The sequence below is a fragment of the Triturus cristatus genome, chromosome 1_2 (assembly GCF_964204655.1).
Source record: "Triturus cristatus chromosome 1_2, aTriCri1.1, whole genome shotgun sequence".
Taxonomy (NCBI): domain Eukaryota; kingdom Metazoa; phylum Chordata; class Amphibia; order Caudata; family Salamandridae; genus Triturus; species Triturus cristatus.
Genome location: NC_140580.1, coordinates 441,629,298 through 441,655,697, shown reverse-complemented (window position 1 = coordinate 441,655,697; position 26,400 = coordinate 441,629,298). Strand labels below are relative to the sequence as shown.

Sequence of the window (26,400 nt, the reverse complement as noted above, 5' to 3'; positions counted from 1 at the left end):
ATGCGACAGCGTTATGTGTCTGCGCCTTGGATTGCTTGTCGCCAGCGGTCCAGTGTCACCTAACACCAATTATGTGCAGCCTGTGTGTGTTTTATAAAGAGATGGCGTGAATTACGGCGCTCTTATCTTTGCTTTAGATGGGTGGACGTTTACAGTCCGCGCTACTTCCTTGTTTCCCGCGCAGACGGGGCACGGAGGCTGCTGGACGGGTTTAATAGGGCGGCTGCAGGTATTTATGTGTCCTGTGGTGCGGGGAGGCTGCGCTCCCAGGTGCCTGCCCTTTGTGTCCTAGAGGCAGGGAGGGCAGAGACGCCACCTGCAGCGGATGCTGCCGCTGTGTGTTCAGCTGGCACGTTGGCGTCGGTGTCTCCAGGAGGTCAGTTCTGGGCCCAGGCCTCTGCAGCGTTCCGGGAGAGCATGGTGCATTCCCGCCCCTAGGCAGGAACGATGGAGGAAGCTGCGGTCACCTCTCCTCAGGACATCTTCCGGCCGAACTGGACTTATTTCGCTTTTTTCTCCGAGTCCCGGGACGGACTGGCCATGCCAATAGTGGAGACCTTGGCGCTGTCCATCATCTTTTTGGTGTCTCTGCTGGGCAACATTTGCGCCATCACGCTGCTGGCGCGCAAGAAGCGCCTGGTGACCGCCAACTGCTTCGTTCTGAACCTCTTCTGCGCCGACCTGCTCTTCATCAGCACCATCCCCTTCGTCCTGGCCGCGCGCTGGAGCGGGGCCTGGACCATGGGGGACTTGTGCTGCCACCTGCTCTTTTACGTCGTGAGTCTGAGCGGCTGCGTCACCATCAGCTCCCTGGCCGCCGTCAGCCTCGAGCGGATGGTGTGCATCATGCGGCTGCACCAGGCCTCCAGCTGCGACCCCAAGGCGGTGGCCGGAGGGCTGCTGGGTATCTGGGGCTTCTCCGCCCTCACAGCGCTTCCCCTCTGTGTCTTCTTCAGAGTGACAACTCAGCCGACCAATGAGAAGGTAAGCTGCCCGAAAAATATACTAAGCAGGTACACCAGCTTAGCAAATGTAGTAGGCAGAAGGTATATCAGCCAATTTTTATGAGGTAATGAGAGTTGTACCTCTGCATATCAAGAAGGCAACCGTTGCTTCCTATCCTCCACCACCAGAACAATTTTTCTTCAACACACAACAAAGGGAGTAAACGATGGGCTACACTTCTGCACCTGACTTGAGTTAACCAAAGCTTGCTAAAAGGCCACCACCCAACTGCCATGCACCCTGCATGCACAACACAAAGATATATCAACAGGGTAGGACGGGCAGGCCACAAAACTCACAGTCCACGAGCAAAATATCTGGAGGGAAAACCATACACTCACTGCACATCACTAAGCCACGGACTTTCGACAAACACCGTTCCCTTCCAGAAACTTCTGCCTGCGGTCAAACCAACAGTCAATCACAAGCGCTACACCAGAGTGCTAAGAAACAGAGTCCCTGATTTAGAGTTTGGGGGATGCAGAAAATCCACCAAAAGGCAGTGGAGGCCCCATTCACCCCATTTATAGAGCGTAGACATCAATACACTATAAATAGAGCCGTCTGGACTGCCACTACTTTTTGGGCTTGACGGATCTGCCAAACTCTAAATACCCACTCAAATAATTGGTAAACGTGTATTGCACATCAATCAAGTTACTTGTTACTTAGTTGCAATGTGTGGTACCAGGAGCTAACCCTGCAGTTATAGTAAGCAGAAGGTACACTAGCACATGTAGGAGCTATGAACTGCTGTACCTCCACACATAATAGAAGTCATAGCCGCTTCATGACAGGTACATTATTACTACACATGTAGTAAGCAGTTGTGCCACTCAGCACACAATGTAAGAAGGAGCTGCTCTCAAAATGTGTTGTAAGTAAGGCTTAACCTCACTAAACATGGTAAGCAGGCTCTTCAGTCCTACATACAAGTTAAGCATGGCTGTGACTCAGTGGGTGGTACGTTGCGCCTGCCGCGGAACATATGTGTTTAGCAGGGGATGACCCGTGTATATTATAATCTCGAGCAGCACTTCAGAATGTGTGCTAGCCAGGAGATGCTCCATAAAAAAGTGTGATAAGCAGGGGGTGCACCACTACACACATGGTAGGGAGAGGTGCAACTCAACAAAGGTGGTGTATGTGTTGCAGGCTTATAGGTAATCGCGACATGCAGAAAATAGATTGACTAGGTTAAATGTCAATTGTTTACATTTTATTTATTGGGCAAGTGCTTTTTTACCCTACTGCACCATGGTGAAATTTCATTGGGAGGCTGCTCAACCACTCAGCCTCACTCTCCCTACCTTAGATCTCTGAAGACGTTATTGATGCAGAGACCTAAGCAACTGAAAGGGCTGGTATCAGCTAAAGCATGATGAAAGTATCCGCCCATTAGCCCTGGCATCCAAAGATTTGTGTATTGGGTGTAGAGATTTAGCAGTCCCCCTCTGCTTTATAAGAAGCCAGCGTAATGAAGATAAAGCAAGGCCCACCCGATGTCGTCTAGTCAGGCATGCGACAACATTTGGACCCATTTTAAGGAACGAAGAACGCATTCCAATGTGACCATTTCGAGGGTATTGCAGTCACAAAGATATTAATGCATTCATGAGTTGAATTTTATGTGAAAAACAAAAAAAATCCCAAATCTCAGTTTTATATCCATTCAGTTCAGTTGGTTAAGACTCTTCCAGTCTTCCTCCTCAGTGAAGCGATGATCGAGATTAATGGCTTTAGTTCTCATGCCATGTGTGATCTTTAGGATCACCTGGTTGACGTTTGTACACATGAACAATGTATTGGCATAGGATTGGAGTAAGAAAGAAACAGGAAGTGCATAGAAAATAAAAGGTAGTGGGGACACGATGGAACTTTGAGGTACACCCTCTATAAGCTTCCATTCAGGAGACAGAAACAGAACAAGCGCAACTGTTTGGGATCGACTATTAAGAAATTCTCGAAGCCGGACTGAAGCATTCCAAGCCATTCTATTAGAATCTGATGATGTACTGTGTCAAACACCACCAACAGGTCCAGCCAAGTAAGGGAAGCTGGCTGGTCCACATCTGCCAAACGTCTAAGTTCATCTAAGTGCAGTGACTTTCACAGTCTCAGTACATCACCCAAATCAGAATCCTGCTTGCGTAGGATAAAGAATATCATATGTCTCGATGAACCTTTGAAGTGCGCTGTAGACTTCTTTTTCAAGTAAATTAGAAAGAAAGGAATTTGTGAAATTGGATGATTCTCCGCTAAGGTAGAGCGAACTAAAGTTATTTTCTTCAACAAGGTCATCACAAAGCCAGTCTTCCAGAGCCTGTAGTCAAAGAGGAATTTATAATATCTTTAACAGATGTTTCCTCAATCAATATGAGTTTTTACGGCTGTAAGCAGGTAAAATGTCCAGAGGGTCAATGACTTTGGCCCAACTCATTGAAATCTATGTTTGTCGATGGTTGGAAGAACAACTGCAGTGAAACTTGACTATCAGAAGTACTGAGAATGTTATCTTGAAAATCTATGATTACATCTTTTCTGACATTTAAGGAATTAACAGTATTGTTGATCTTGGTACTTCCTTTTCCCTGCTCTCATCATCACATGCTTTTCCCTGTCTGCTCTATACCAGCTAATTCCCTCTTCCCACTACCTTCCACTCATACCTCTCCGTCATCAGTTCTTCACCTGTCCTTGTTCCTCTACCAAGAATTTATCCATGTGAATATAATGTCACCCTTATTACTTCAGCAAAATATCAGTTCTATGTAAGACTGTGTCACAATCATTGTTAATCTGTAAAGCTTATCTACACCTCGGATGACCATGCACTATAGAAATCTGCCAAATAAATAAGCCTTAAAAATGAAGTATGCAGCAAATTGATTGTATCTGTCGGTGAAAGTAAATGCATTGGTTTGAAAGGTGGGCTCACTAACTTTATGGATAACGGAGAACATCATAGTAGATTTAGTTGGACTTTTAAGTATCCTCTTTCCGTAGTTTGGTACTTTGCTATTCTTGGCAGCTCGTATGTACTTGTGATTACTCCCCTGCAAGTGACATTGAACAATTTGTGATTTAATCTTTGAATCTTTCAATTTTCTTAGCTGGCAAGTGCTCCAAGGATGATCTTATCTTTATTTCTGTCACTGAATCTTCTCAATCATTGTAATAATATTAAGTGTTTGAGTAATGATATATTTATGGGGCCCGATTCACAGAACTAACTTAAGACAAAATCCTAAACTTACTACCATTTACTCGTTTTGGTATTCACAGAAGGCACTTACTCATTTTGGTATTCACAGAGGGCACTTACTCATTGATGAGTAAGTGCCTTCTGTGAATACCAAAATGAGTAAGTGCACTTACTCATTTTGGTATTCACAGAAGGCACTTACTCATCAATGAGTAAGTGCCTTCTGTGAATACCAAAATGGTAGTAAGTTTAGGATTTTGTCTTAAGTTAGTTCTGTGAATCGGGCCCACGGTGTGTTACGAGATCAGCTGTTAAAGCACTTGGTCAATTTGAAGAGGGGTGGTAGCTGATGTAGTTCTTAGAGAGATACCTTTGGCCAATTTACTTGACGGAACTTATTCATTATCCGAGGGATTGAAGATGGCACAGATTTGTTAAGAACAAAAAAGAGAGACGGTAATGATCAGCACAAGGAAATGCAATGGATGCCAGTGTGGAATACAGCGCTTAATTAGAACAGACCTTGTCAAGGGAGTGTCCTTTGATGTGGGTTCAGTGCCTAATTTGAACCGGTGGTTTCCGGTGTTTGTCACTGGCACTTCATTGCCAGCACGGGTGCTTATCACAGTCTGTCACATGGTTGCGCTGTGTGCCTAATTTAGTTAGGAGCATAACAGCAGCTGTTTATTAATTCAATTTACATTTACAGTGATTTATACCTGCCTCCCGAGCCATTCTTATAGTATTGGGAGCCTAGATTAGTATGAATTTCACACTTGTAAGATTGCCCTTGCACAAATTTCTTTACAAATTAAGCACTGGTTATTGGTTTGCCTAAGCCTAGTTAAAAAGCTCCTGTTTGATTGCATTGATGAAGAAACTGTGAAGTTAATTTAAAAAAAGAACACAAAACATTTGCCACGCTTTCCAGTTCAATAAGCCACAAAACTGCCATAATTGGTAGAAAGATAATCTTTCATAATCTATCCAGAGACCTTCCTAAACCAAGTCTCGGTTAAGCAGAACAAGTTCAAACTATGCTCTTTAATAATATCACTTATAGAATGTCAGTTTTTCACTCACAAGGGTCAGAATAGTCAGTCCGGGTCCATATAAGCAGAGTAAAAAGGAAGTCACATTACTTAGCAGCATTGCGTTGTAAGGTTCCTGCTTTCCACAGCATTCGGCCTGTGGCATCCTCCTCGTTTGTTTTGTTTTTCTTTACCTGGTCCCTCCCCTCACATTAGGGTTCTGTCCTGCTCCTCAGCTGGAGGTTACTGTTGTAACGTGCGTTTTCTCCCTCGCAGACTTGGCCCACTTCTCCTGTGTGTCAGGACATTTTCTGGTTGTTCTAGTGCTCGTCAATGCAGTTATATTGAAGAAGCAGGAAGACACCAGAGAAACCGTCCGCCGACCCGACAGACCTCAAGAACTTCAGACCCATCTCCTTTATCCCCTTCCCAGCCAAGGTAATCAAGAAGGCCATCAACGCCCAACTCTCTGAGTTCATCGAAGAGAACCACGTCCTGAACACCTCCCGATCGGGCTTCTGAACCAACCACAGCACCAAGACTGCACTTCTCGCCGCCACGACGACATCCGCTCCCTCCTCAACCAAGGAGAAACCGCAGGACCCATCCTACTGGACATCTTGGCCGCTTTCGACACCATCTCCCACTGCACCCCAATTACGAGACTCCACAACACCAGCATCCGTGACACAGCACTGGAAAGGATCCACTCCTTACTGACCGGCTGAACACAGCGAGTCAGACTACCCCGTTCCTCTCAGAACTTACAGAGATCAACTGTGGAGTGCCCCAGGGCGCCTCCCTGATCCCCAACCTCTTCAACATTTACATGGCTGCCCTTTGCAGTCATCGTCAGAAGCCACGGACTCAACATCATCTCCGACGCAGATGACACCCAGCTGATCTTCTCTCTCACCAACGATCCCACAACCGCCAGAACCAACTTTCACAACAGGATGAAGGCAGTCACTACCTGGATGCAAGACAGCTGCATCAAGCTCAGCTTGGACAAAACCAAAGTACTCATCCTGGGACCCACCCCCTCAGTCTGGGACAACTTCTAGTGGACCGCCGCACTACGAACCCCTACCACCCCTATGGACCATGCATACAACCATGGCATCATACTGGACTCCTCGCTCTCAATGAACCACCAAATCAATGCAGTATCCTCATCCTGTTTCCATACGTGCGGCCTACTTCGAAAGACTTTCAGATGGCTCCCCACAGATCCAGAAAGATGGTCACCCACACACTCATCACCAGTAGTCTGGACTACGGCAACGCATTCTACGTCGGGGCCACCCAGAAACTGCTCAGGAAACTAAAAAATGTCCAAAACGCTGCAGACAGACTATTCCTCAATATCCCCTGCCGCGACCACATGACACAATACCTCTGAAAATTGCACTGGCTCTCTATCAACAAGAGAATCACCTTCAAGCTCCTCACACATTCCTACAAAGGAATATGTGACGTAACAACGCCATCAAAATGATCGCGGAACGTTACATCGCAGTTTTTACAACGCAAGCCGTTACAACGACTTGCGTTGCAGGGCGCTGGACTTAGGAATAGTATGATTTACTATTCCAACACCAGTCTACGTACAGTAGGGAAGTTGTTGGAATAGTTAATCATACTATTCCCAAGGTTAGAGCGCCATCCAGCGCAAGTCCTTGTAATGACTTGCGTTGTTTTATCCGTGATGTAAAGGCATTGCGATGCAATGCCCGCGTGGTAATGGATGTTTCCCCTACAAATCTCTCCATGACACAGGACAAGAATATCTGAACCATCGCCTCGCCTTCCAAACACCCGCCAGACACCCTGGCCTCTGTCCCACGGATCCACAAGACCAGAACCGGAGTAAGATCCTTCCCCTACCTCACCGCCAAGACCTGGAACACCCTGCCCCTCCACCACAGGCAGTTCATGAAGGACCTCAAGACCTGCCTCTTTGACTGAACCTCCACAACCATAGAGATCAGCAGCCCCCATTCCCCTCAGCAACATGAGACCCTCATGGTTGAGTAGTCGTGCTCTACAAACCCCTGATTGATTGATTGATATATGGCATTACATTTATCTTATCTTTGGGGTGCAAGTAGAATATGTGTTTTTTTATTATTAAATTATTATTATTATTAAACAATCTTTATTTGACAATGAACACAGTCATAAAAGATACAATACATTAAAACAATATAAAATGTATCAAGAGAAAGCATATTTCATTATAATAAACAATTCTAAAAGTACATCGGACAATATACACTCATCTTAAAAAACCTCTAATATATATACGACTATGCATACTAGCCAATTCCCTACGTCCTATATCAGCATAGTACCATTCACGAATATCCCACTCTGTCTAAATCATATCTGGATTTCCTAGATCTTATCATTGCTCTTAAAAAGTGCATTGCTACAAATAAAGTGCGTTCATTCTGCAGAAGTTGCATGTGCAAAATTGCAATTCGAGCCTGTCTAAATCCCATTTCTTTTAAATAGAGTATAAGATACAGTCGCCTGGGATGCGTAAATTATTTGCATAAAAAGACAACATTTCAAATATCCTGTGGAGACCTATTGTCGCAGCCACAGGGCTCTCTATTCTCGGCTCGTACAACAAAGCCAGAAGGAGAGACCACTAAGTGATGAAACATATTAAATCTAAAATGAGTAATTAAAAAACGATCATGGGCTCTAGTTAAAATGGTGAGGTAGAACTTTATTTCCAACACTGATTTGACTAGAGCGCTCTAACCTTCGGTTTAATCAGTTTCTTACCTTCTCGCTGAGCACTAGCTTTTTTAGAGTACAGGTCATTAATTATTTTTTTATCCTCTCTTTTCACTGCTTTATAATTCATAAAAATATCTGACCTTCCCAGGGCACAGAATGTTTCTTTGATATATCTTAACCAGGGAATTTTGATAGCATGATCCAATGAGAGGCAATCCAAAATTACAGCTTGGTTAAAGGAGGCCTCCTCATTGGACCAAATATTTCACCCAGCAGAGCAGGGGCTTGACTGCAACTAAATCAGTGATATACCTAACTCTGAGTTCCTCATGAGCAGAGTATGCGGTGGTTTTATCAAACTTACTGCCATTGTTGGTTTCTCTGCTCCAGTGCTTAATTCATTAAAGAATAAGTGTCAGGGCACTAGTCAGGAGGACACTGCAGCTTGCACCATCCATTGCCCCTGCCAGCACTGCCAATGACAGTACTAACACCACTACTAACTTCCACACACTTACAAGTGTGACAATTCATATTATTCCAGGCCAGCTATTACAATGGCTTAGGTGTCAGGTATCAGTCATTGAATTATTAAACAGCTTTTGTTGTGCTCATACCTAAATTAGGCAGTCAGTGTCACCATGTGGCAGACTGTCATAAGTGCTGGTGCCGAGCACCGGAAACCACAGGTTCAAATTAAGCACTGCTCTGCTCACCTTGGTTCCCGTCCTGCTGAGGTGGGGGAAAGGCTGCCTGTTAGACTTTACATACAATCAAAGCCTGTACAGCTGTCTGTGCCTCCTGTTTTTTTCTTTTTTTGTTGTTGCAGTTTTATATAGCTCAAACTCTACTCGAAGGTATTGTAGCGCTTTACGTGTGCACCAGTTATGTTACACAAGGACACATTCATTTTTGGTAAGCACGGGGAGATGAAGTGATTTGCCCAGAATCACTGGATTTTGAGCGACAGCGAGACTCGAACTTTGTTCCTCAGCTCCAAAGGTGGCTGCTCCGGCTGTTACGTCACAGTCTCTACTCCCTACTACACAGGTACAAGCAGGCACACCTAGGGGCATATTAGCAAGCAAATGCAATAATTATCGCAAAATGCCCTTAGCGAGTTTTTTTTATCGCCTTCTATTGCTGGAGTACATCGCCCTGTTAGCGGCGTATTATCAACATGCCGCTAACAGGCGATGTAAAATCCAGTGATAGGGGTGATAGTGGGAGAAATCCTGCGAGAAAAAAAATAGCGATAAGAAAAAGCATACTAATATGCAAGTGTGTTCTTATCCCAACAATCCACCTCCCATTGAAAGTATGCCTAAGTAAACATTTTTCCAAGCGTAAAGTAATTGCGATAAGCACGGTTATCGCTCGTTTTTTTATCGCTTCGCTCGTCCTGGGCCACATTGCTAATAGGGTGATGTTGTGTTAGCGACCGTTTTCATTACGTTTAGGTGAGGAACGCCGACCTTGCATGTCAATAGCGATATCTTTCGCTGACATGCAAGGTGTAATGGAAAACGGGCACTAAAGCTAGGAAGCAAGCGCTAAAGCAGTTTAGCGCTGGCTTGATGATAGTGCGATACAATTATCGCCGCTTTTCGTCTGAAAACGGACGCTAAAGGGGCGATAATTTTATCGCGGGGGCCTTGATGATATGCCCCCTAGTGCTTTTGGCTTGTGTTAGAATGGAGGATTGAGACACACAAATTAGTGAACTTACATTCTTGATTCATGACAAGACTTCAAGCTCCAAAACTCAGTGGCACGAACTCATGTAAATCCCTTAGAAGTCATGGCACGAGCTATCAGCTAGATGATTTGAATTTAGCAGAACAGGAGAGTGCATTCTTGTTCAATAAACCAAATGAATTTCCAGCCTCGGGCAGGTTTCGTTTCTCGACTGAGAATATTTCCCAGGTGTCTCACTGGATCTTACGGGAAATGTAATTACGGTGAGGGTTCAAAGCTCATCACTGCCCGTGCTGACACCTTTAGCACCATGTGAAAAATTGGAATGCGGCTCTGGATGGTTAACAGCATTTATTGCAAAGTGCAAATTGCATTTTTTTGGTCAAGGCCTACCTTATTTCCAATAGATCAATCTAAAGTGTCATTTATTCTGTCATACCAAGTCAAAGAAGCTTGCATGTGGGCTACGCCACTGATAAATAATGATGATCCTACACTGTTTTAAAAAATGTATTTTAATTACAATATTATTTATCGTCAGTTGCAAAACTCTTTGCTTAATTATGGACAACACAATTCCTAACAAACATTTTACAAGTCGAACCCAGCCTGTAGGGGACTTAGATGTACTCAACATCACATCTTTACCTTGTTTCGCTTAACATCATCACTATCCATGCCCTCCATGCACTAGTGTTGGTTCAGCGTTGATCTCTTTTTTTCCCCTTCAGCTGTTCAAGTCTTTACTCAGTTTTGGGTCCGCTTGCACCTTTGATATTCTAATTTATTTAACTCGTGACCATTCCCTGAGGTCTTTGCTCCAAATTCAATAAAAGGCGCCCTCGCTTGTCTCCAGTGTTTAGTAATTTGTCTTTCATCTAAAATCAAATCTCTGGCCACCCTATAAAATGGAAAACGTTTTTTTGAGGACCAAGCTGCTCTCAGCTTCACGTAATGTAGTCACCACTCTGTCCTAGTATATCTGTACAACCCCACAGGACTATATTTATGTGTATCCGGTTTGCCACTCCAACACAGAATCTGGGACTTTCGTCAGTTGTTCTGTGGTATATCTTAAATCCTACTGTAGGTGAAAATAGACTCTATGTAACTTTTATTAAATTGGATGTATCTGGTGTTGCTAGACACTACCATTGTATATTCCATCCCCTTAGACAATACATCACCTGATAGCTGCATATCAGTGTCCCCTTTCCATTTGTCCCTGACTGATAATTTACCCCTTGGCCTGTCACGGCACAATACCCTATAAAGGAGCGAAATTGGTCAAACAGCATCCCTGTCTTTGTAGACCAACCTGGCAACCCATGCCAAATGTCATGGGTTTGCCTAGATAGTCTCGCACATAGCGGGAGCTGTACTCTTGAAGCTCCCATTTGTTCCATCGCTTTGTTTTCCATTCCATCCCTTCTCTATCCATCCAGCTTCCATGGCCTGCATCTATAGTCCTAGACACCTCAATAGGACTAAAGTTGCTAATTCTTTGAAGGATTTAATTTTTATTTCCTTCTTTGACATCCAGTCCCATGTCCATGACATTAATCAAATTTAGTACGGGGGACCCTCCGTTCTCATCCATTGGTTCCTGAAATAGGTATTTGGCTCTTTTTCCTATGAAAAAGGTAAGACCAAAGTTGTTATTCTCTTGGACTGGGACCTCAGTGGGCCAAATGCGTATCTCCCTTCGATCTTTTTTTAGGTGGCATGTCTAATTCTCCAATCATCTCAAATTATGCTTAGCGTTTCAACCTGAGACAGAACTTGACTGGTCTGCATTTATCAACTCCGTCAGCACTCCCAAGATCCTTTTCTCTGTTGCAGCACTGAGGATCAATGATGTCATTCTGGACCATTGAGAGCAGTCTGCAAGGTTTAGAGTTTTCAGGGTCTCTCCCTGGTATCAGGACTACCACTACCAGCGTTCTCGCATACTGTATGTGGGCCATCCCTTCCATCGGCGTCATTCGAAGCCCCCAGCAGCTTATGTAAAAGCATCGAGGAACAGGCTAGCTAGAACTCCACAAAAGACCTTTCAGGACAGGTGCTTTCCCTTCCTTCAAGTCTGTCTTAGAGGTTGGTGGTTATCTCTAGTTAGCGGGCCATCAAATTGTTCCCTCTGTTCCGCGGACAGACTCGGTAGATCTGCTGGATCAAACAAACTGCCTGTGGTTCAGGAGTTGCCATGTCTTAATATGATGCCTGCAAACATTTATCAAACACCGTGTTTGATGCTTTATGAGTATGTTGAATTACTCCATTTTCATCAGCCAAGCATAGTATCAGATTTCCTTGAGTCTTGATTCTCAACAAACACTCTAGCATCCAGCCTTACTTGTTTCCATTTTAGCACAACCTTTGCCTGTGTAATTTATTCATGCACTTTTCTAGTGAGGCATACAATTCTGTATACTCGCTTTCATTATATGTCAGTTGTTCCCCCAATTCTTGGTTATACGCAACTCATCCTTCCAGGTCAGTGATCATGCCTTTCACCTTTGTTGTCAGATGTCAGTGGTTGGCTTACTCCAAATATAATACCTATAAAGGCCCCTCCCAAAATCACCTTCATGGCACACCCATTCTGTTTCTCTGCTCATGGGTATTTCATATTTTTCTGTGAAAAAGTCACATCGCACTGCTCCCAAGTCACGAGTTAAGGCAGAACCTTGTAAAGGTTTCGCTAACAATCTCCAGTTTCGGACACTAGCCCAGTATCCACTTCAAGTGTATTGCCTATGCTGTGGGAGTGGCAAGACAGTACTCTGCCCAGATGGTATACATCTGAGCATCTGTCTGAGACATTAACAAATATATAGTCCAGCATACTATATGGGCTACGTGGGGGGGGGGGGGGGGTGTAAAATGAGCACACTGTGTCTTGAGGGTGAGTCTCCCGTCAGGTGCATTTTTTCTAAGCGCTCTTGCAACTTTGATCATTTGTTGTCTGCCTCAGCTGTCTGGGAAAGCCCATTTAATGTCCTCTTAATCACACAACTAAAACCCCCTGCCCAGATCATTGGGATTTCTGACCACGGTGCTTTCACTTCCAATAGTTTTGGCAGAACGTTCAGTTCTGAGATCATAGGGGCATCATATACATAGTGGACATCTAGCTCCAGGACTCCATGCACCAATACAGATCTACCCTCCATGCCTGTGCCACCTATGCTCCTTCGAAGGGGACCATCCTTTCTAACCATATTGCTGCCCCCTTGCACATGAGGAGTAGGAGGAGTAGTATACTTTTCCTCTTTATTTATGGACCAATTTTTCATCTTTCATTTAGTTAGGTGTGGTCCTCGTGGAAACATAGGGGGTCTATTATGATGTCGGGTGGATCGCCACCGCCTGCAAGGCGGTGGTGATCCGCCCGACATCATCCCCCGCCCGCCTCCCATTTCCCCCGCCATACTATGATGGCGGGGGGTGCCGCAGCGGACGGGAAGACCGTCTGCCGCTTTTCCGTCCGGTCGACGAGTCGACCGGGCAGAAAAGGGTTGAATATGGTGGCAGTGTCTGCTAGACACCGCCAACCATATTACAATGGGAGCGGGAAGCAGCCTTTCCGCCATGGAAAGGCATGCGCCATCCACAGTTGGGGGCCCGTTGCGGGCCCCCAAGATGTTGGGGGGTTGGAGGGGGCACATGGGGGGTACCTATGGCACCCCCTGCATTTGCATGGACGACGTGGCAGGCACCGCACAGTGCCTGCCATGCAAGCAAAGCATTGAAGCGGGCGGTGCTGTGTGCAATGCCCGCCACAATGAAGTGGATTGGGGATGCCACCGCCACGGTGGCATCCTAATTGCCGGTGCGGGACCACAGCACCATTGGCGGCCGGTCCCAGCACCACTAGGGCCGCCCGCCAATCGAATAGGCCCCATAATCTCCAGGCCTTGACGCTTTGCATATTTAAGTACTCATTGATGGTTTTTGCAGTCATTCAATCCACAACCGTTCTGGATCACCACTGTCCCTACCTCACACCCTTCGTTCTGTGTGTGGTCATCCCTACCAAGTCTCACCCTACTTTCACTGTATTGTTTTCTTTCCATTGGTTTTGCCCACATATCTAACACATTACGAAACTCTTTATCCCCCACCTCCTCCTTAAGGCTTACAGTTTTTGCTGAATTTTACAGATAAATACAGACAGAAAGCAATCTATTTCCCGTTTGTATTTATTTTTAAAAATGAAAAAATATAGAAAATAGATTTTCTTTTGGATGATCAAGCATGTTAAGTTAATAGCTGTGCAGATTAACAGATAGGGGAGTTAAAAAAAAGAAAAACGATTTACTTATGAAGCTTAAATAACTGCAGCACTAAAGCTGTTTAAGCTGTTCTTCCATGCTATTAATTTCATTAAATTGCACTGTAAATGGCTAAAATCATTTGACATCCAAAGATGAGTAAACATTTGTTGGTTAAATATATGTACAAATATACCCATTGCACCTTCACTGTTTCAGTAAGCACAAAATAAATATGGATAAATACAGATGAATTAACCAAAAAATAAACATGGATAAATATAGACGGAAATGTCAAAAAAAGAAATACCATAAAAGAGGGAGTCGTAGTGGTTATGATACATTTTTACTGCAACATAAGTTTCTCCTTTCTGTCGAATGTATGACGATACAACGCGATCATTTAGATCGCGGTACATTACATCACGGTTTTTACAACACAAGTCGTTACAACGACTTAGCGCTGGAGGGCGCTGGACTTAGGAATAGTGTGATTTACTATTCCAACTCCAGCCTACGTAACAGTAGGGAAGGTGTTGGAATAGTAAATCACACTATTCCTTAGTCTAGAGCACCATCCAGCGCAAGTCGTTGTAACGACTTGCGTTGTAATGACAGCGAAGTAAATGTATTGCGGTGTTTCGACCGCGTTGTAAAGGTCGTTTTCCGTGGGGTCGGGCCATGTATACTACAAGCTTCGTCTGAAGAAAAACCGAAGGGTGTCAGCACCCTACCCAGCACTGTCCACCACTTGCACTCAGATTCTTCCTTTAGTGTATGGGCCGCCCAATCTGCAACTGCTCTGAAATGCGAAAGGCTGCCTGACCTCGATATAAACCATTACAGATGCAAAGAAGGCAGGAGCAGGACTTCTGTGCACGTGCCACAGATCCTGGGGAGTGGCAGGGTCACCGAGGTGCACTCTGTCTCAGAGACTCGGGTGCACTCTGTGTCAGGGACTCGGGTGCACTCTGTGTCAGGGACTCGGGTGCACTCTGTCTCAGGGACTCGGGTGCACTCTGTGTCAGGGACTCGGGTGCACTCTGTCTCAGGGACTCGGGTGCACTCTGTGTCAGGGACTCGGGTGCACTCTGTGTCAGGGACTCGGGTGCACTCTGTCTCAGGGTCTCTGCTTTTATAACCCTGCTGACAACAGAGGCCCCACTCTCCCAATCTGGGATTCAAGGAACACACCAAGGAGCAATCGATTATATCCGCCATGGTCGAGGAGCAAGTGTTGTAAAATGTATATTCCAATTTAAGGAAGAGGGTTTTGAATATGGACATTGCTTCATACCGGTGACAAATTATTGGGAACATTCTGCTTTCTTCAGCTTCCCACCGAATCCTGTGGGATTTATTGTTTCCCACTCCAGGGACCATTTCTTTTAAACTGGCTGTAGTGGCCGGAAAAACAACACCTGAGAATGATAAATGCGCAGTATTGAGTTCGCTGTCGTCCTTTGTGATAGTTTTATAGTAAACATTAGTCATATTACAAATTGTCTATAAATGACAACACTTCTCGTCCCATGCCAGGCTTCGGTGACCCAGCCCCTCCTGTTCCTATAGCCTGGCAGAGGCAGCGTCAGCAGGCTGCCAGACCGTTTGAAATGAAAAAGTAATAATAAAGAGAAAGAGAGAGAGAGAGAGAGAGAGAGAGAGAGGTGGCAAGAGAGAGACAACGAGATAAAGAGTTTAAGATGGCAAGAGAGAGAGAGAGATAGAAAGAGATAGAGAGTTAGAGATGGTAAGAGAGAGAGAAAAAGAGAGAGAGAGATAGAAAGAGAGAGAGATGGCAAGAGAGAGACAACGAGATAGAGAGTTTAAGATGGCAAGAGAGAGAGAGAGATAGAAAGAGATAGAGAGTTAGAGATGGTAAGAGAGAGAGAAAAAGAGAGAGAGAGAGAGATAGAAAGAGAGAGAGATGGCAAGAGAGAGACAACGAGATAGAGAGTTTAAGATGGCAAGAGAGAGAGAGAGATAGAAACAGAGAGATAGAAACAGAGAGAGAGATAGAAAGAGAGAGAGATGGCAAGAGAGAGACAACGAGATAGAGAGTTTAAGATGGCAAGAGAGAGAGAGAGATAGGAAGAGATAGAGAGTTAGAGATGGTAAGAGAGAGAGAAAAAGAGAGAGAGAGATGGAAAGAGGGAGAGAAGGAACGACAGACAGAGAGAGAGAGAGAGAGAGATCCTGTAAACACTTATCAGCCCTTGCTTGTTGCAAGTCTCAGGCAGGTTCTGGGGCAGGCCACGCTACGGCCATTCGCTGTGAAACTACCAGTACTGCCCTATAGCAGTGCAGCACTTTGCGCGTTTACTGTGGGAACCGCGAAGGACTTTCTCTCTGGGATCTCAGCCGATGGGGTGGGCAGAGCTGAGGTGGCCACTGTTGATGCTTGGAACACCTCAGGGTGAGAGGCTGGAGGCATGGACCTGGGTTTTGAAGCGTCCCTTTAGCAGATCTGGAGCAGAGGCCTAGAGCACGTTTCATTTGGGGGGGGGGGGGGGGGGGCTGCTGTAGGTGCTGTGCAGCCGCACTTTGAAACTGTAGATTTGCTTCAACCACCCTAACATGAACTCGTTATTTTGAAGTGATGGGGCGTGTGGCTCCGCGGGTTCAGTGCAGGTGGTGTGGTGACCACTGAGGTGCGCACATGCGCGCACTGCACAGCTGGGCCTCAGCCGTCTTCAGTCATGACAGGTTCAGAGCAATGGCCTGCAACTTCCCTGCCTGCTCTGCTTCTGCTATGACTCTGACCTGTGTGCAGTGTGTTAGAGGCCGCGGGGACACGTGACTATCAGCATAAACTTATTATTGTGAAGATCTCAACACACACTCACATTTCTGATTAATGCGCAAATAGGAACATGCACTAAGGATTACTGAGCACTGGAGAAAATGTAACACATAATGGTGGTTATTATTAGCATAATGAGGGCACTGTGGTACTGTAGTGGACACTCCTATGTAATGTTTGCACTGGTGCAATGGTGGTCATTGGCAACATATAGTACGCATTCTTTGTGTAAGGGTGCCCAGTCCTGGTGTAATACACTGGCATAATGTCGGTTACTCATTGCATTATTATTACATTATATCTAATGCTCCCTAAAGCCTCAACCTGTTAGAATGGTGTAACTTGTTTGCATCATCCATTCATTCACTAATTTATTCACTGATTCACTCATCCATTCACACAGTAATCTATACATATACTCACTCATCACTCACTCACTTTAACTCATTTTCACATTCACCTACATAGACATTCACACAGCGAACACAAACTAAGGAGCGGCCCATTCAAGTAAGAGTAGTGGGGCGGGGTGGGGGACTCAACAGACGACGACGACAAGGGAAAATTCATTATTTCTTTAATTTTCCCTCCTCGTCATCTGTCGAGTTCCCCCCACCCACCCTTCCCCACCGCTCTTACCTGCACGAGCTGCTCCTGCACTAACTTTCCAATCAATAAGATGCTTTAATACTTTAAAAATAGCATGAGCTATTGGCTTTGCCAGCGCTTATTTTTTTTAATTGATTTGTTGCACTTCTAGTCCTGGATATTTGATGGGAAAACTAAAACTGCAAATACTAGACTGCACAGAAAAAAAGGTTTTAGATGAACAACTCAAACTTGATATGGGACAAATTTAACTCAATGAAATATTATTATTAATTTTAATAATATGAATGCTAATAAAGATTAAAACAATGGCAGTAGTTATTGTTACTGTTATTACTGTTACCACAGTGATTTCAGTATTCTTCTTATTGTAATTATTGTCTACATTACTTATTAATAGTTTTCATTACTCCGATTCTTTGTTCCGTGTCCAAGTACTTATGAACATGAGATTTAGTTTTTCTTTCCTCCAAAATGTCAGCATCTTCCATAAGGTGTTTTTCATCTCTATGAATCCGGGCTATTCTCCTCCTTCTCTATCAACTCGAATGCTCCCGTTCCCGCTTCCTGAAAATTTGAATGCCTCTTACCAAATTGCTGATGAAGGAAGGAGAAGGAGCGGCCTCCCGATCTGGTCTTTCTGGTGGGAGGGACCACAGCGTAGGAGAGCTGGCAGATCGTAGGGTCCTCTGGGGTGCGTGGAATTTGAGTCAATCAATCAATCAAAAGACCTTTATTCGAATTACTAGAATTCATAAAAGTACAAACATAAAAACAATTCATTAATACAATTTACAAGATACAATATTTAAAAAAAATTTTTTTTTTTAAAATGGAACTAAGACAGGAATCTTTCAAGGGTTTTCCATCATATTGCGTACACGAATTATTAATCTTAAAAAGGCGCTGGTACGAAAGGTCAGTTCCTCTGTGTCCAGAGAGAGTAACTTCAAGCGGGACTCCTCCAGGGAGAGGGGTCTGTGTTTCCTAAAATAGGGTGTTAAGAACCAATTAATATATTTTAAATAAAACTTGCAAAAGAATAAAAAGTGCAGATCATTCTGTTTACTGGTACCATCACAGGGGCAGGGGTTACATTCTGTAGTGTGATTATAACCCAAAGGAAAGCCCAGCGAAATTTTTATAGAACCTGCCCTTAATCGAAATAACAGAGACCTCTCCCAACTAGACATTGGCAAAGTAAGATAGAGTGGGAGGGGTTGCCTGGACAGGTCATCCTCCATGTATCTGACAACAGTTGATTTGGATATTTCCCTTTCCATCCTTTCAGTTTCAAAGAGTGCGTATAATGCTTGTTTAACCACAGCCTTATCTTGACAACCGATTCTGGAGGGATCTGAAAAGAGATCTCCTTTGTTCGCGGCGCTTAATAATTTTAGGACCCCAGCAAGCCATGGAATTAAGAGGCCGTGATCACATTTAAGACAATCTTTAATTATGTCTTGTGTTAAGGAGGCAGCATTATTCCTCCAGATCCTCAGCCAAAATAGGGCTGGTCGACATCTGATAAAGTCGCTAATATAAGGCAGGTTCAACTCTTTGTGACAAATAAATTCAGAGGACGAGATTGGGGCACCCAATACTTTCCTACAGAAACGTGTCTCTTCTCGTTGGATACCGGGATTTTTAGCAGGGCCCCAGACTTCCGCCCCATAGGTGGCAACAGGGATACACTGCAATCTAAAAATTTTTAAAATAGCACTGGTTGCTCCTAATTTTTTAGGGCGTGGGAGACTCAGTATTGAGTTGATGGCCTTCGAGAATTTGCTCGTGGTGTGGGCGAAGTGCCCACTCCATGAGTTGTTCGCAGCGAAGGCCACCCCGAGATATATAAAAGAATTTACATAGTCAAGTTTGTCAGACCCGATATGGATAGCATTAAGTTTCCGTTTTCCAGGTCCGCATGACATGACAAAAGATTTTTTAAAGTTCACACGCAGGTCTAATCCCTCCATATGATGGACAAAATTTCCCACAAGCAAACGGAGGGCATTAGGGGTGCGGGCCATAAGGACCGCATCATCTGCGTATAACAGAACTGGCAAGGGATGCCCCTGGACAGTTGGGACATCTCTGGTTACTTGTTTTAAAACCTTTGCTATGTCATTGATGTAGATGATAAACAGCAGGGGTGCTAAAACGCACCCCTGTCTAACCCCCCTACCAATTTTTATGGCTCCGGAAACTTCGCCCCCCGACCCGATTCTAACTTGAGCCCTAAGGTCAGTATGGAGATGCGCCAAAAAATGCACTAGGGGCTCATCCAATCCGTAATTGATAAGCATGGGCCACAGTTTTGATCTGTTTACCAGATCAAACGCAGATGAAAGATCCATAAAGGCGAGGTATATAGGGGACGATCGAGCAACGGTATACTTATCAATTATTAGTTTTAAATTCAAACATTGCTCGACCGTGCCCACCCCGCTCCTAAATCCCATCTGACATGGATCCAGTAAGTTAGAATCTTCCGCCCACTCTACCACCCTATTATAAATGACTCGCCCAAGTATTTTTAGAGTATTGTCCAAGAGCGAGATTGGGCGATAGTTAGCTGGGTCTGACCTATCGCCCTTTTTATAAATTGGGACAATAATACTAGAAGACCACGTCATAGGGATAGGCGCTCTTGTCAGACTGTTAAAAACATTATGTAAAATTGGTGCCCATAGATCTGGACTGTGCTTTATAATATCTATGGGAAGACCGTCTGGTCCAGGGGCCTTGTTGCCAAGGCTCTCTCTGACGGCTGTCATCACCTCGGAGTGATCGATCCGCAAGTCTCGCAACTGTCCCAAGTCTGGAGTATTTGTTTCTTCAAAAGGGGCAGCATATATATTGGAAAAGTGGGCTTCCCAAGTGTTGCTGGTTATATTGCAGCCAATTGGGGATAGGTGTTTACCCGTGTCGCGCATTTTCCTAACTGCGGTCCAAAATGGTCCACTGCTCTTCATGTTAGCGCTGACAACCAGGGAGTCCCATTGTTCCATCAAGAGTGCCGCTTTTCTTTCAGCTATTTTTTGTTTATAGAGTTTCCTAGCTGATTGTACCTCCACTATATTCCTTGGCTTAGTGGTTAATACCCTGCGCAGTTCCCTGTTTGCCATGGAACAGGCGGAGTCGAACCATCTTGGTTCTTTTGCCTTGGTGGGTAGTGGGACTAGCAAATAGTTTTTAATTGCCACAGATAGTTTACCAAAATCGGCAACTATTCTGTGGCAGTCCCCGTCGGGCAGTAAGCAAGAATTTATTAATACAAGGTGATCAATTTTTACACGATCCATTAGGGCTTCACAATCAATTCCCCTCCATTTTAAACGGCGACCATCACCTGATGGCGTAATATCTCTCGCGCCGTTAAATTTTGCATACGCCGGGCTAGGTCCCAAGTATAAGGTGACAATGAGGGGGTTGTGGTCTCCATAAGTTGTCTCAACCACGTTTGAATCAATAACACGGTCTATTAGGCAGGGGGATGTAAAAATAAAATCAATCGTTGAGTGAGAATCTCTCCCTCTATGCGTTGGGGCACAAATCATCCTTGGGGATTGGCTTGCTTCCATTACATTGCTAAGGATGTGGTCATTTAATATCTTAGCAAGCTCAATGCCTCTACGATCTGCTAAATCTGGGCAGCTTTTATCCTCTAATCGGTGCTTTTCAGGAATCTTCGCATTGAAATCACCCCCAATAAGGATCCCTGACTTCTCGTCTGTGCCTATATTCATGTTAGTTTCAAGGTGTACCAATAAATTTGAAAGTGCTATATAGTTCCTGTTTGGTCTTGAGTTAAAATCGTTATTATAAAAATTAATTAAATAAATCTTGGTCTTTCGAATTTGAGTCAGCTGTTCAGGTATGCTTGTCCGGTGTCGTGGAGGGCCTTGTGGGCGTGGGTGAGCATCTTGAAGGTGACTCTAGCTTCGATGGGGAGCCAGTGGAGTGTGTGCAGGTGCTGGGAGATGTGGCAGTGTCTTGGCAGGCCGAGGACCAGTCTTGCGGCGGCGTTCTGGATGTTCTGTAGCTTGCAGGTGAGGTTTTTGTTTATTTTGGCGTAGAGTTCGTTGTCAGAGTCGAGTCTGCTGGTGACCAGGGCGTGAGTGACGGTCTTTCTGTGTTCGTGGCGGATCCATTTGAAGGTCTTACGTAGGAGGCGGAGGGTGTGGAAGCAGGAGGATGAGACGGAGTTGATCTGGCGGTCCATTTTGAGCTCGGAGTCCAGGATGATTCCCAGGTTGCGTGTGTGGTCCGTGGGGGTGGGCGGGCTTCCGAGGGCGGGGGGGCCACCAGGTGTCGTTCCATGCGTCGGGGTTTGGGCCCATGATGAGTACTTCTGTTTTGTTGGTATTTAGTTGAAGGCAGCTGTTTTTCATCCCTTTGGCGACGGCTTCCATGCCTTCTCGAAAATTGTGTCTGGCGGTATTGGGTTTGCTTTGACTTTGACTTGAACGGGGACAAGTGACCACTAAGCTTGCAGACCTCCTTCTAATCCTAGCGAAACACGCTATCATGATGCAGTGGAAAACCTCCACAAGCCTCCTCTTGACCATGGGCGGAGAAGCATCGCCCCACTGCTTTCTTGCAGTGCGAGAAACAGAAACATAAAATGGTAATGACTTTAAGTTATTACCATTTTATGTTTGGTTGCGGTCGGGTGGGCAGATCTGCTCTGAGAGCAGGGCAGGGGAGGAGTGGTGTGCCTGCCCACTCCAGAGTGCGCAGAGACTGTTTGGTTGTCTCCCTGGGGCCGCCCAAAACAGTCATGTGCACTCTGCCCTTCTCCATGCAGGCTGCAATGCAGCCTACATGGAGAAAATGGCCTCCCTGTAACCCCCTGGTTGGGCGGCATCTCGACCAACCACAACACGGCAAGCAGCGTTGTGATTGGCTTAGGGGAGGGAGGGAGCCTGGCTGCCTGCTTCTGCGTCCTGGAGAGCAGAGAAGACACGGGACCCGGCCGGTGGAAAGGTAAGTTTAATTAAATATATTGAAAAAATTTAGTTATCCCCCTCCTGTGCGATCTACCCATGCGACCCGCTCCCCCCGTGATAACCTGCAAGCCATTCCAGCCACGGCTGCTCTTGACACAATGAATGACATCTGTTCACCTATGGCCAATGAAAGTACGGCCTTGCAAAGGGAAGAGGCAGAAGGCCTCCGCAAGTTCTTAATCGCCAGAGTATAGGCTGAGCTGTGTGCAGCGATGGAGGAGGGAAAGGAGGATGACCTGATGCCTCCCTGAGCACTAAGTGCAACCAATCAAACCGTTTGTATACTTGCACTACTCAGCCACTAGAGATAATAGCCCACACTGATCACAAAAAATGTGGGGCATCAGAAATAATCCTTGGGTAAATATTAAGGTTTGCACTACATTACACTACAAGATCCCCAGATGAGAGAACAAGACATTCTCACCACCCTACACTAGGTACGTAAAATCCACTGCTCTGGAGTGGATAGAGGTTATTAGATTAACATGGGGGCCATATCATTCTGCAAACCTGGACATGGGGAGTTTGGATTCATGGGTGCTTTTGGCCTTAACAAGTCACATCCCTCAAACATTAAAGGTACTAGGTCCTCAACAGAAGAAAGTTTACCCCACTGAGACCGGAATACCCTGACTGGTGACCATTGAAGTCTGAAGGTAAACAAAGACATATTGTTATTAACACAGTCCTGTAAACCTGGAGCATATATTCTGGTGAACATTTCACTAGAGAAAGATAGATTATAAATACCACACAATGTACCAGAGGAAGACCAGACCTGACTATAAGCGTTTCTTTAGAACATCTACTAGATTTCTGAACAGACTAAGAAACAGACTTAGAAAAACCTGTGTTTGAGAGCTTCCACCTCTCAACCTCTAGACCTACAGATCACACACTGAGGGTGGCTAAAGGCAGAGACGGATGAATCATGGGAGACGAAGAAAATGACAGAATCTACTCTCCTTAGAGAAGTCCAAGGAGGGGACACTTTATCCTCCGCCAATGTGGTAGAACTCTGATTACCTCCACCCACTCCCTCTCTAGTCTTATCAGATTTTTTGGAACAAATGTATCCAGAGTGAAAGTGGTAAGACAGATGATTTAGGGACCGAACCCCTGTGCCAAACTGCGATTTAAGCATGTATGTCTTATCACCATGTGGTACTAACCACGAGCAACCTGACTTGAGAATACAAAAATCCCTTTCCATGGTGCCATCAACTCCATGCAGTTAAAGAATTACAACTTATTTGGATCTTCCCAAAGCCCCTGAGTTGACCGAGTCCCCCGAACTGTACCCCAACCCAGACCAATGGCATTTGTAGTCAAGGTCTTCTGCTCTGGGAAGGCAAAGCAAAGTGCCCTGGTCCAAAGTTAAGGAAATCAATCACCAGGGTAGATGATCTAGAATGGAGTAATTCCTCCGATAGCCCAGTTTTTAAGAATTTGTAGAAGCACCTGGCTCAGGTGAAGCATGCCCAGGGAATGATATGATGAACAATGGTGCCTTCTAAAAATTGGACAGAAAAAAAGAAGCAAGGAACTATTTGGAAATGTTCCCGTCTAATAAAAAAATGGTAAATAAAAGTAAAAACTATATTATAATTACCATATTCCCCTGGGCACCAAGTCTGTCTCTTGCCGTTGGTTCCATCTTTGCCATTAAACTTTCCAGATGAGTGTTCAGCTTCAATTTTGAAGCAACCAGAAGAAATACCTTTCCCATATGTGTTCTGAAACACGCCCCAATACATTCCATGTTCTGGGATAGAATCGTCTGGGGGTCTGTCAAGTTGATCAGAGTTTGTGCATTAGGATGGGGAATGAATCGGAAGATTGTCCAGATATGAATAGACTATTTAAGACTCAACATGTATCTGCTGGTCTTGAAACAGAGCTATGAAAGGAGCCAAGACCTTTGTGAAAACTCGGTGCAGTCAGTACCCCAAAAGGAAGGATTTGAAACTGCCACTGCTGATTTCCCACTGCAAACCTGAGGACATTAAATATGATTATGCAACGGGAATATGCAGATTTGCATCCTGAAAGTCAATGTCGGTCAAAAGCCTCCCTCTGATATAGGGGTATTACTTGTTACAGTTCATTTAAAAATGAACTGTTGATGTGAATTTGGTGAGTTTTGTCATGCCTTTTATCATTCTGATTTCTCCTAAGGACGTTTGAACTAGGGAATAAAATCAAATTGCGTCCATAACCCCTTCTTGTGCAAGAGCTGGAAGAATTGATTTATTTTTAATCAGAGAAGCTACCCTCTCATGTAGATCTTCTCAATTCACCAAGGGCCAGCTGTCCGTACAACTGGCCGCAAAATACCTGTCGCAATTTGCAGACAGTATTTTTGCAACTAGTGGGCTAATTTGTGAAGCGATCTATGTACTAATAGGTCTGTTTGAAAATTACTGATTCGTAGTGGGTCACAATTCAACCTGCCTCATGCATATTAATGAGGAAGGTCGAAAATTGTGACCCACTTGGAATCACAGCTATCACAGGGATGGTGGCCTGCTGAGGTCAGTAGACCACCATGTCTGACTGCTTTTAAATAAAGCATTGTTTCTTTAAATGCAACCCAGTTTTGTTAAAAGAAAATGGGATGCTTTTAAACAAAATAAATGTAAAAAGTAATTTAAATTTTTTTAAGTTAGGCAATGGTCCACATTAGCCGGGTGTGGCCGTGGGCTTAACTAAATGGGGGTTGACTGTTCTGAAGAAGTAATTGCCTCTTGCATGTGATTCATTAGCGTCCGCCGAGCAAAAAAGCAATATATATGTAGTTAACACTTAAGATAAGTAGTGCGACCAGCAGCGGAGGAGGGAATCAATGGATAATTTCTACGCGTGTCTCAGGGCTCTGGCAAGCACCTGCAGAGATGACGATCAGCAGAAAAGGTGAGGGCGCAACTCATACAGGGGTGCAGATCGGCCAACCTGCGGAGGCTTATCCTCAGACAAACTGTAATCAAGCTGTATGACATGCTCATTCTCGCTCACACTTACAATTTGTCCAGCGGAAGAAATGGAAGTAGCACTAAACCGAGGGGTAGAACTGCCCTCCAGCATCAAAATGCCAGCAATCAAAATAGAAACAGTGCACAACATCCAGACCAAACCCCTGTCTCACGGAGGGAAATCCCGGACTGACTCCGAAACAGCATGCAGGAACTGAGGGATGGAACCACACCGCAGACAAATGCCCAGTGGCAGGATACACAGGCTCAGCATGCAACAAACCCAACCACTTCGCGAGGGTCTGCAGAAGCAGTGACTGGGACTGCCAAGCCCGCGGTCAAGGTCCATAGGTGATCACTCAGTTAGTAAAAGCAGAGCGTGACAGAGAGAATGGGATTGTGAAGAGGAGGACCCTAAAGGAGAGGGGGCGTTCCTCATCTCATATACAGCTTCAGGGACCTGAGAGTGACACCCACTGCTGGTATGTAACATCACAATCACCTGCACAATGATACAAGCCCTCGTCGATACGTGTGCCTCCATCAATATGATGAACCATCACCAATATCAGCAACCGCGCCTGCAGCCAACTCTATGACCTTGCACCAAAACATATGCCTATGGACACACAGAACCACTCCTGTTGGTGGGAGCGATGGATACCACCATTAAATGTGGAGACAGGGAATGTACGACCATGTTCCACCTGACAAAAGGTGGAGAAGGAACCCTGACTGGTTGCAGCATGGCTGAAGACCTGGGACTGGTTTTCTTCACCAGGGAAATCCATGACCTGCAAGCAGATGACTTCCTCAGCTGATTCCTGGAGTTATTCCAAGGGCTCGGGTGTCAAAAAGGAGCACCGGTCAAACTCCATGTTGATAAGAAAATGCAAGCAATGGCGCTTCAACACTAAAGAGCACCATTCTACCTGAGAGCCCAGGTAGAAGCGTATCTAAACTGCCAGAGCCCATGAGTGTTATCGAAAGGGTCTCAGGGCCTACACCGTGGGTGTCACCCCAAGTCATAACTGAGT

General features: G+C 45.0%; 1 protein-coding gene across 1 annotated transcript in view; it reads left to right on the top strand.

Annotated features, from left to right (window-relative positions):
• Positions 1-256: 256 nt before the first annotated feature.
• The window catches only part of FFAR4 (free fatty acid receptor 4), a 91,140-nt gene continuing 64,996 nt past the window's right edge, over positions 257-26,400 (top strand). Inside the window, exon 1 of the mRNA XM_085614978.1 lies at positions 257-984. Coding sequence (XP_085471104.1) covers positions 448-984 — 537 coding nt within the window. The 5' untranslated portion in view covers positions 257-447. The remainder of the gene's footprint in view (positions 985-26,400) is intronic.